The sequence below is a fragment of the Molothrus ater genome, chromosome 21 (assembly GCF_012460135.2).
Source record: "Molothrus ater isolate BHLD 08-10-18 breed brown headed cowbird chromosome 21, BPBGC_Mater_1.1, whole genome shotgun sequence".
Taxonomy (NCBI): Eukaryota; Metazoa; Chordata; class Aves; order Passeriformes; family Icteridae; genus Molothrus; species Molothrus ater.
The window spans coordinates 7,086,908-7,097,914 of NC_050498.2; the positions used below are offsets into that span (position 1 = coordinate 7,086,908).

Sequence of the window (11,007 nt, forward strand, 5' to 3'; positions counted from 1 at the left end):
CGCGGGGCGGCGGCGGCGGCGGCGGCGGCGGGAGGAGGAGGAGGAGGAGGATGCCGGGCTACGACTACAAGCTGTTGGAGCGGCCGCGGCGCCGGGTGCTGTGCCCGCTCTGCGGGAAGCCCATGCGGGAGCCCGTCCGCGTCTCCACCTGCGGCCACCGCTTCTGCGACACCTGCCTGCAGGAGTTCCTCAGGTGAGACCCCGCATGGCCCCACGGCAGACCCGAGCCGATGTTACTCCGCGCACCCCTTCCCCCGTGCGGTGCCCCGGCCCCGCACCCCCCGCACCGCCCGATGCAGGGCTCCGCACCCCGGGCGGCACCGGGTGCTCCTCGCCATCGCCACCCGCCATCCGCCGCCGGCCCCGGGGTGCGGTGTCCCGGGGTGCCCCGAGAGGGGTGCGGGGTGCCCCGGGCTCGGGAGGGAATGCGGGATATCCCGGGAAGGGACGTGGGTGCTTGGGGATGCGGGACTCCTGGGGAGAGATGCGGGGTGTCCGGGGGTGCTTCGGGCGGGGGAACGGCTGCGGTGTGTCCCGGGAGAAGGTGCGGGTGTCCCGGGAGAAGGTGCGGGTGCCCCGGGAAAGGTGCGGGTGCCCCGAGATGCCTCGGGCCAGGGAAAGGTGCGGGGTGCCCGGCGGTGCCCCGGGGCAGGGAGGGGGTGCGGGGCGCGCCCAGCCCGTGACAGCCGCCCCGCGGGTGCAGCGGCCCGTGGCCCCTTTCGCTGAGGAGGAGGAAGAGGAGGGCCGGGTGAAGCCCGGAGCGGCGAGTTTCGAGAATCGAGCTTAACCCCTTCCTGCCCCGGCCCCGCCGGAGGAAGTGGTCGGGGGTGTTTTTGGGGAGGGGTGTACGGTCAATCCCGGTGTCCCCGCGCCCACGGGTGAGCGCGACCCGGCCGTGTGCGGGGAGCGAGGAGCCGGGGCCTCTTCCGAGCCCCGCGGTTTGGGACCCCCGGTACCGGCAGCCGGGGACGCGTGCGGGGCCGGTGCTGTCCCGGTGCTGTCCCGGTGCTGTCCCGGTGCTGACCCGGTTCGCGGCCGCCGCCGCACTCGGCGCGGTCCCGGGGGTCCCGCGGGGCACGGCCAGGAGGTGCCGGCGGGTACCAAGCGTCACCCTGGGCCTTTCCCCGCCTTTCCCAGCCGGAGCGACCTTCGCCCGGGGACAGCTCACGGGCACCACCGTCACCGGGGCCGGTTTCTGTGAAACCGGGCGTGCCCCGGGACACGTGTCTGAGCGCATCTGTCCCCCCGCTCCCCCGCACCTTCCCGCCGGGGAGAATGGCCTCGGGGGTCCCCCCTATGAGAACAACGTGTTTGTCCCGGATCAGTTTGGGGCTCCCATGGGCTGGGCCATCCGGCCCCACCGCGGTGCTGGGAACGGGTGCCGGGGGGTACCGGGGGTGCCGGGGCTCCCCACCCCATCACCTCGCTATGCCCCAACACGCCGTGAAGGTCAGAGGCAAGGACGGTCGGTCCCCCCGGGTGCTGCCTCAGCACATTCCCTGCTCGGCCAAGCGTGAGGAATGGGGAGGCTTTGTCGGGGATTAGGCGCTGGCTTCGGGTCATCGTCCCACTTCCCCGCCAGCCCCAGCACCCCAACACCGGGGCACGGGGTGCAGGCACAGCTGGCAGCCCTGGCAAGGCAGCAGAGTGATCCCAGCCACGAGGCAATGCCACGGGCTCCCCGGGAAGGGCCGGGTGCCCGGCCCTGTCTGTGAACACCTTATCTCGGTGTATGGATCCACCTTATCTCGGTGTATGGATCCACCTTATCTCGGTGGATCCCTGATGACTCCCACAAAACCACCTGCGACAAACAGAGTGGGCACGTGGCAGACTCACGTTCCTCACGTGGGTCACACCCCACAGTTCCTGGGGTTCCTGGGGTTCACTTGCACTCCCAGCTCAGGGTTGGTGGCTGCAGGGGACAGGGCCAGGCAGCCCCGGCTGGCGCGTGCCCGGCGGCACTGCTGGCTCAGTCCTGGTGTCTCACACTCACTTGGCAGCTCTGGTCGAGGCCGCACCAGTGCCTGCCAGGGGCTTGCAGTGATTAGATGGGCACAAGGGCTGTCCAGGCAGGACAGCCTTGTCCAGTTCACCTCAAAGACAGCAGAGCCACAGGGTCCCTTTGTGTGCCTGCTGCACGTCCCTGTAGGCAGCACCTGTGGTCTCCCACCCCAGTGTCCATCAGGGATAGTGCATGGACACCCTTTCCTACCCCTGGGCACAGTGGTTGTGTGGACCAGAGGTGATGGTGACTCCTGGCCAGCTTTGTCACAGGCCAGGCTGCCTTTTGGCTGGGTCCCTGTCTCCACTTCCTGCTGCTCCTCTGCGTGGCAGGGCTGAGCAGGGCCCTTCCCACCTCAGGGACAGCTCTCAGGAGGAACACCCCATCCTGGGGGCCCAGCAGGATGGGGACCCCTCCGGGGGGGCTGCCTGTCCCCCTGTCCTGACTCACCGTGGTGGCTGCTGGGGCCATTTCCTGTGGAGCAGGAGCCCCAGGGCTACGCATCAGGGCTGCACATCTGGCGCCCAGCTGTTGCCCTCCCCCACCTCCCCTGGGCCCCGGCACCTGGGGCTGCCCCGGCCCTGCCGGCCCCCTCGGCCCCCTCCTGGCCAGCCGCCGGCACCCTCCTTAATCCCAGGGGACGCGATGGGCCCGGGGCTGCCGGGGCTCCAGATGGTGCCACGCTGGCGGCGGCTGGCCCAGGCCCCTGGGGACCGCGGCCGGGGGTGGGGGGCTGCCTGGGGCGGTGTCTGGCGGGGGCATTTCCCAGCTCAGACAGATGGAGCAGGATTAGAGCCGTGGCTCCCCCAGGGTGGCGGCTGGGTTTGGTACGGGGTGAGCACTCAGCAGTGCAGGGACAGCACCAATGTCCTGGGGTGGGATGGCAGGGACCCTGTGGGACATGGTGGCTTTGTCCTGGGGTGGGATGGCAGGGACCCTGTTGGGACATCATGGCTGTGTCACTGGTGATCCTGAGTGATCCTGAGCCTTCTGTGTCTTGCAGCGAAGGCGTCTTCAAGTGTCCGGAGGACCAGCTGCCCCTGGACTACGCCAAGGTGAGCCTGGCACAGGGATGTGTCCCCTGCTCCAAGGGGACAACCCCACCAAGGGGCTGTCCCCAGCTCTGCACAGCGCCTGGCACAGCCCTGCCAGCCTGGCACGGGCGCCCTGGGCGGAAGCAAGAGCCCTTTGTGCCGCGGGCCGGGAGCGGAAACCAGCTCCCGACAAAGGGTTCTTGTTGGTGTGCCCGGGGGGATCCGGCCCCGGGCAGTGTGCCCAGGGCTCCCAGCCAGGCTGTGCTGGGGGCTGTGTGCCCCCACAGCCCGGTACAGGATGCTGATACCCCACTGCTGCCCCTGCAGATCTACCCCGACCCCGAGCTGGAGGCGCAGGTGCTGAGCCTGGCCATCCGCTGCATCCACAGCGAGGAGGGCTGCCGCTGGAGCGGGCTCATCAAGCACCTCCAGGTAGGGCCTGGCAGGATGGGGAGGGCAGAGTTGTACCCTGAGGCCTCCCCATCACCATCCCTGTGTCCCCCAGGCCCATCTTGGCACCTGTGGATTCAACGTGATCCCCTGCCCCAACCGGTGCAGCGCCAAGCTGAGCCGCCGGGACCTCCCCGAGCACGTCCAGCACGGCTGCCCCAAGCGCAGGGTCAAGTGCGAGTTCTGCGCCAGCGACTTCACTGGGGAGGCCTTCGAGGTGGGCACTGGGGGGGACCCTGTGGGGGACACGTCATGGTGGGGACAGCCTTGGTAGACATCTGGACTTCTGTGATCATTGTGCCCTCTGGCTGTGGGGGCACTGTGTGTCCTCATCCCTGTCAGGGCTGGCTGGTGAAGGCAGCCAGAGGGTGATGACGCTGTCGTGGTCCCCAGGGCCACCAGGGCACGTGTCCCCAGGAGAGTGTGTACTGTGAGAACAAGTGTGGGGCCCGCATGATGCGGCGCCTGCTGTCCCAGCACGCCCTAGCCGAGTGCCCCAAGCGCACCCAGCCCTGCACCTACTGCTCCAAGGAGTTCGTCTTTGACACCATCCAGGTGAGATGGAGCCCACGGGGACCCTCACCCTGCCCGCTCCCAGCCCCAGCTGACTCCCAGCCTCTCTGCCTCCCCAGAACCACCAGTACCAGTGTCCCCGGTACCCCGTGCCGTGCCCCAACCAGTGTGGGACACCCAGCATTGCCCGGGAGGATGTGCCCACCCACCTCAAGGAGAGCTGCAACACTGCCATGCTGCTGTGCCCCTTCAAGGAAGCTGGCTGCAAGCACCGGGTGAGTGCTGTCCCTGTGACCAACCTGCCCTGGCATCCTTGGGCATGGGCTGCTGTCCCTGCTGTGTCACAACACCCCCACACCGCTCCTAACGTCTGTCCCATCCCTTGTGCTCAGTCCCATCCATGTGGCTCCATGACCTCACCCCTGTGTTTGCCCCCCAAGTGTCCCCCTGCCACCCCAACCAGGTGTCCCTGTGCCACCCCTGTGTCCCCATTACATCCCTGTGCCAGTACCCCATGCTCCAATGACATCCCCATGTTATCCCCACGGTACCTCCCTTTCCTGTCCCCACTGTCCCTACCCTCCTCCTGCTGACGGTCCCGCTGTCCCCGCAGTGCCCCAAGCTGGCCATGGGCCGGCACCTGGAGGAGAGCACCAAGACCCACCTGGGCATGGTGTGTGCCCTGGTGAGCCGGCAGCGGCAGGAGATCCTGGAGCTGCGCCGGGACGTGGAGGAGCTGTCGGTGAGCAGCGACGGGACCCTCATCTGGAAAATCGCCGACTACGCCCGCAAGCTGCAGGAGGCCAAAGCCCGCAGCAACTACGAGTTCTTCAGCCCCCCGTTCTACACCCACAAGTACGGCTACAAGCTCCAGGTGTCGGCGTTCCTCAACGGCAACGGCAGCGGGGAGAGCAGCCACCTGTCCGTGTACATCCGCGTGCTGCCGGGCGAGTACGACAACCTGCTGGAGTGGCCCTTCTCCTACCGCGTCACCTTCTCCCTGCTGGACCAGAGCGACCCCTCGCTCTCCAAGCCCCAGCACATCACTGAGACCTTCCACCCCGACCCCAACTGGAAAAACTTCCAGAAGCCGGGAGCCTCGCGCAGCTCCCTGGACGAGAGCACCCTGGGCTTCGGCTACCCCAAGTTCATCTCGCACGAGGACATCAGGAAACGGAACTACGTGCGGGACAACGCCATCTTCATCAAAGCCTCGGTGGAGATCCCCCAGAAGATCCTGGCCTGAGCTCCGGAGGAGGACAGGATGTGACTGGGGCACCTGCCTAGGGGTGCCCCGAGTGGTGCTGAGCCCCTGCCCGCAGCCGGTGCCCCCAGCTTGGGGACGCTGCCGTGGCACCGCGGTGGCTCTCAGGACAGGCAGGGATGGGGCTGCTCCCACGTCCCTCCCGGGCTGGGACTGTCCAGCAGCCCCTTCTCAGGTGCCCTGGGGGTGCCGGGGGGCTGGGCCCCCTGAGCCCCTCCCCGAGCTGCCTGGCAGCCCCCACCAGCCTCACTGGGGACCCTGCAGGACCCCACTGGCCAGAGCCATATTTTGTAAACTGGTGCTCCCCAGGTTGTTATTTATTACCCCGGGCTGGGGCTGCTGCCCCCTCCCCACATCTTTTTCTTTTCAATAAACTTTTCTTGTATTTATTACGGCCGCCTGAACCTCCTTCCTCAGCCTGAACCTCCTTCCTCTGCCTGGGATGGGGATGGCAGGACCGGGGGATGCTCCTGGGCACTGGGGACAGGGAGGGCCGGGACCGGGCTGGGGGGCACGGAGAGGGGTAATCCCTGACCCACATCCCGGCGGCAGACGGGCTCAGATGGAGCCGGTTAATTCGGTAATCACCGGCAGCAGCAGCGGGGATGTGCCGGGCTGGAGGAGCCGCCAGCCCCGGGGGGCTGTTTCCCTGCAGGCCCCCCTCGGTCCCACCAGCCCCTCATTAGCGCTGGGTAATTAACGCCTGGGGGAGGGCGGCATCCCGAGCTCACAGGGGGTGGGCGATGGTGGGGGGCACTGGGGCAGACTGGGGGGGTCGGGCTGGATCAGGCCCCGTGTCCGTGTGTCTGAACCCCCTCCCGTCACCCCGACGGCGATGAGGGGGTCGCTGTCTCTGCAGGATAATCCCACAATTGCATTAGTGCTGCTCCGGTTTAATGCAATTAGCCCCTAATTAGCTGCACCCTGCGGCCCTGGCTGGGCTGGGAGGGGGCACCGCTGCCGGGGGTGTCCCCATACCCTGTTCCCCCAGGAATGTCCCCTGAGCAGGTCGCAGCCCGGTGTGGCAGCTCGGGGCCCTGGGGAGCTGGGCAATACTCCTGTCCTTACTGGTACCCAGTGCCAGCCTGTGCTGGTGCCCAGTTCCCGCCCAAACTGGTGCCCAATACGAGCCCACCCCTCTGCCCAGTGCCAGCCTGTGCTGGTGCCCCGTGCCAGTCCATACTGGGCCACCAAACTGGTGTCTAATGCCAGCCTATGCTGGTGTCCAGTGTCAGCCTGTACTGGTGTTCACGCTGGCACCCAGTGTCACCTTGTGCTTGTGCCTAGTGCCAGCTTCATGCTGGTTTCTGATGCCAGCCCCTAATGGCGGGCAGTTCTTGCCCATACTGGTGCCTGGTGTGTCCAGTGTCAGCTGTACTGGTGCCCAGTGCCAGCCCAAACTACTGCCCAGTGCCAGCCTGTACTGGTACCAGTGCCAGCCTGAACTGGCGACTATTGCCAGTCTATTGCCAGCCCATACCGGTGCCCAGTTCAGCCCGTCCCAGTGCCCGTTTCCAGCCTGTTCCAGTGCCCAGTTCCAGCCCATCCCAGTGCCCAGTTCCAGCCATTCCCAGTGCCCAGTTCCAGCCCATCCCAGTGCCAGTTCAGCCTGTTCCATTGCCAGTTCCAGCCTGTTCCAGTGCCCGTTCATGCTCATCCCAGTGCCCACTTCCAGTCCATCCCATTGCCCGTTTCCAGCCCGTCCCTGTGGCCGGTTCCAGCCTGTTCCATTGCCCAGTTCATGCCCATCCCAGTGCCCGGTTCCAGCCCGTCCCAGTGCCCGGTTCCAGCCCATCTCGGAGCCCGTCCCGGTGTCCCCGTGTCCCCCTCCCCGCCCGGTGCTCGGCTCAGTGGCGCCGCCGCGTGGGGACCGAGGGGAGGGGAAGATGTCAATAGAAATTTATTGCCTTATAATTTATATAAATGAATAATAATTAGCATTATTATTATAATAATTGTAATTATTACGTTAACAAATTGTTATAATTCGTATTAAGTATGCATTTTATCCTTACATATTTTAGGCTTATTTTTTAATAGTAATTTATTGTATTTCATATATCCATTTTATATATTATACTTTTAAAATATTTCAAATTTAATATGTGATATATTATATAATTATATTTCTTTTATTATATATTATTATATAATTATATAATATATCTCATATATTATATAATTATATCAAATTTCATATATTAGTATAATTGCATTATATAACATTTTAGTATTTTATATTATAGAAATTCTATCTGTATATTTACACAGCTTCCATACTTCATATTTATCCTACATTTAGTTTCTATTTAATAGCTATTTATGATTTTTATCCTTATATTTTATATTTTCATATTTTATATTTACTATACACATTTTATTTATATATTTTTATTTGTGTGTATATATATACACACCCTCCATACACACACAGAGTACAGGGACAGCCCTGTCTCTCTGACCAGGCCACACACAGGGTGTTGGCAACCCTTTTTTCCAACAAGTTGCCATAAAATAAAATAAAATAAAATAAAATAAAATAAAATAAAATAAAATAAAATAAAATAACCAAACAAACATATAATTTATGAACTAAAAGTGGGGAGCAGTGCTGGAGTAAGCCTGGCCAGCAGCTCCTGGATGAAAAAAACAACCCTGGGAGCTTGGAGTTATCCCTGTCCCCAGCTCAAGGACCAACTCCCAGCTCTGTTTCCCTGCTTGGGTTGATTTCCCCCCTTTTCCTGCCCCTTTCCAGCCCTCTCTGTCTGGAAATGTCAGCAGGATCTTGGAGCACCTCTTAACCTTCAGCGTGGCAGCGATTCCCCAGCAGGGCCTGGGCTGCAGGAAAAGCAGGAGGGGGAGATGCTCTCAATGCTCGAGGAGGAGAGGGAGACAAATCGATTCTTGCTACTAAGTTTAGCCTCAAATATCAAGTTTAAAAATAAACTTCCTGGAAACTTGGTGGTTTGAGGGTTTATTCTGAAGGTTTGGGCTGCCAGCTCACTCCCTGCTCCGTTGTCCCAACGTTGCTGGAAGGACCTTCAGAAGATGCTCAAATCAGGGAGGAAAATCTTAATAAACACCTGAAAAATCGAGGGAGACCCCACCTGGAGGGCCCTTTGCCTGAGTAAGACCCCCACCACAGTGCATATGCCCTAAATGACCCCCAAACCTTTTTAACCTCTTTGGGATTGTAAACAGGGAGGATTTTTTGGCAAAACCACTTCATCTGCTCACACCATAGAGCCCCAGTTTGAGCTGATTCTTGATGCTTCTTCTCCAAGATACTGAAACCAGACATAGATATTGTACAGGGAGAAAAATGTGAGAAAAATTTCCTTTGCACATCCTTTATTAAAGACCTGTCTGGGCCCTCTCCCTGCCCATTTGCCCCCAGGACTGAGGGGTTTGAGGGCAGTGAAAGTTGACAGGATTTCACAGCAGTTTTTTGGTGCAATCTCACTTCACTCTCTGTACATCTCTCAGGCTCGCAGCCACCCCAGCAGAATCAACAGCCTGTACCCAATTGCTTTGAAATTAACTTAAACTAAGCAGATAAAACACTCCAGTAATTTTATTGCAATGTGGCTCTGCTGATTGTTGAAGAGCATCCGAAAGGCAGCTCCTGCTGGAGGGTGTCCAGTGTGTTCTCCTCCAGCAGCTGACCCCAATGTGCCACTTTCCTTTGCCTCCTCCACCCTCTGGACCCCCCAGGACCTCACATGGAGCAGGAATTTTTTTCAGCTCTGAATTTTTGCAGCATCCCCAATGTTGCTCCTCTCTGAACCTCACAAGCTGCTGGAGCTGCTGGAGTTCGCAGAGAACATCTGGGTGTTGCCTACCTTGGGTCAAAATCCTTGGAAGAAAAACTTATTAAGCTCTAAAGGAGAAGTTTTAAAATGTTGGATTTTACTCAAAGCCCTCAGCTTAGCTGTGTCTGCAGGTGATTCCTCAGTAGAGGCAGCAGCTGCTCACACCAAGTCCCTGCTGGATTGTTTTCCACCAGATCCTCGCTCCAGGTCCAACTGGCAGCAAAGATGATAAGGAAGCCTCCTGAAAACTCCTTGCAGAAGAGATTGTTCCTGTTGGGGGGATGGATGAGGAAACCAGATACCAAAGAAGATTTGAGTCAAAGGAGAAGAGGATCCTGCAGCTCTGATGGATGGAGTGGCTGCTGTTGGAATTTCCGGATGCTGGAGAGGGATGCAGCAGTGCCTGTGGGCAAACAGCTCTTCCTGCCTAAGCTCAGCCAGGCTAAACTGCCCGGTTTAACCCAAATTCCAGGAAAACCATGTGGGAACCAAATGTCCATAGCATTTGGGGAACAGTGGGAACAGTAGGAAGGAGGGATTTTAATGCTCAGGGTTGCAGTGAGATGGGGTTGGAGTTTTGTCCTTCTGAGAGATGGAAGCAAAGATTAAATGAGATGTACAATCCTGGGAGAGGGGAGGAAACCCTGGCAGGTCCCATCTTCTGGAAGGTGACTGCACATGTTACAAATCTCCTTTAAAATTTTGGCAGGACTCAAACCCCCTCCTCCACTCCTCCTCCTATTTTTAACCATTATTTCAGCACCTTTCTCTCAGAGATTCTTTCTCTGTTTTCCCAAACCTTTCCTCTTATTGGAGCAGTCAGCCAGACTCTGCCTGATACATTCCTATCCCAGAAACCCATGGAGACCCTTCCCCAAATTCCCTTTGGGACAAACACCCACCCTGTGACTCCAGCGCACCTCACACTGCATAAAACCAGCAGAAGGGGCAGAGGGACCAGGTCTCTTTTTTAATTTTTCCTGTGGACAAAATAATAAAAATAAAGAAAATTCTAATTGGTACCCATAGCACAGAAGCAGCAGCCTTGATCATCAGTCTTGTGGCTTAATGAAACACAGCAGCAATTCCCAGTTCTCTCCCAGTGATCCCCAGCAAACAGCTCTGTTTGGTATCCACGGGAGCAGCCAGGCCCCTGGAGACATCTGACATGGAAAGCTTAAAGAAAATTCACGAGTGTCTTTTATAAAATGCTCACTTTGGGCTGTAACAAACTGGGCTTGTGGCTGAACAGCTCCAAAGCTTCTGCTCCAAACATGGGGCACAGATTCCCTGTGGAAGGGTTCACACCATGCTCGTGTTTATCCTTCCCAGGATCTTCCTAAGGTCCAGCTCGAGGTTCTGAAGTGGGGATGGGGACGATGGTGCTGCTGCTGAGGGAGAGTGAGGAGCTCCGGAAACACCTGAGCTTTACTCATTCCTCAAGGAGCAGAGCAGGCACTGAGGATCCAGCAGGGAGCAGAGCCTTGTGCTGGAGTCAGTGACCCATGGATGGACAGGCAAGGGGAGCTGCAGTGTGAGCCCCAAAGGTTGGTGACCACCCCCAAGGGGCTCATGGAAGAGAGGGAACATTCCCAGCTTTTTGGTTCCTCTTAATTCTGCACCAGGCAGAGAGGAAAAACCACGGGAGGTTTTTCCACATTTCCAGGAGAGCAGGGCACAGCTCCTGCCACACGAGGCACCACAAGGCTCTTCCTTCCTCGCCCTGGTGACAGTGCCACAGCCAGACCCCCACCCTGGGCACCTACACCACGGATCCAACCTTTGCTCCCAACATCCCACCTGGGAATGAGGCAGGACAGCGCTTCTCTTTAGGGCTGAGCAGGGAAGGATGGGGAGCCCATCACAACAGCACTGCTGCAGAGGTGAAAAGGGTCAGTTCAAAGAAAAATCTCACTGCCAGACCAAAAG

The 11,007-nt window shown here is 59.3% G+C and overlaps 1 protein-coding gene across 1 annotated transcript; it reads left to right on the forward strand.

The window, feature by feature from the left end:
- The first annotated feature begins 50 nt into the window (after positions 1 to 50).
- TRAF4 (TNF receptor associated factor 4) lies at positions 51 to 5,658 on the forward strand. Its single transcript, XM_036395376.1, has 7 exons — positions 51 to 193; positions 3,009 to 3,060; positions 3,367 to 3,471; positions 3,545 to 3,706; positions 3,883 to 4,044; positions 4,122 to 4,277; positions 4,616 to 5,658. The coding sequence occupies exons 1-7, from the start codon at positions 51 to 53 to the stop codon at positions 5,246 to 5,248; spliced, it is 1,413 nt and encodes a 470-aa protein (XP_036251269.1). The 3' UTR covers positions 5,249 to 5,658.
- Positions 5,659 to 11,007: the final 5,349 nt, after the last annotated feature.

What these genes read in the sequence shown, in the direction of transcription:
- TRAF4 (XM_036395376.1), top strand. Translation starts at nt 51, where the DNA reads ATGCCGGGCTACGACTACAAGCTGTTGGAGCGGCCGCGGCGCCGGGTG. An exon ending in GGCTCATCAAGCACCTCCAG is followed by an intron (nt 3,472 to 3,544) that starts GTAGGGCCTGGC and finishes TGTGTCCCCCAG; the next exon opens with GCCCATCTTGGCACCTGTGG. An exon ending in TCGTCTTTGACACCATCCAG is followed by an intron (nt 4,045 to 4,121) that starts GTGAGATGGAGC and finishes CTGCCTCCCCAG; the next exon opens with AACCACCAGTACCAGTGTCC.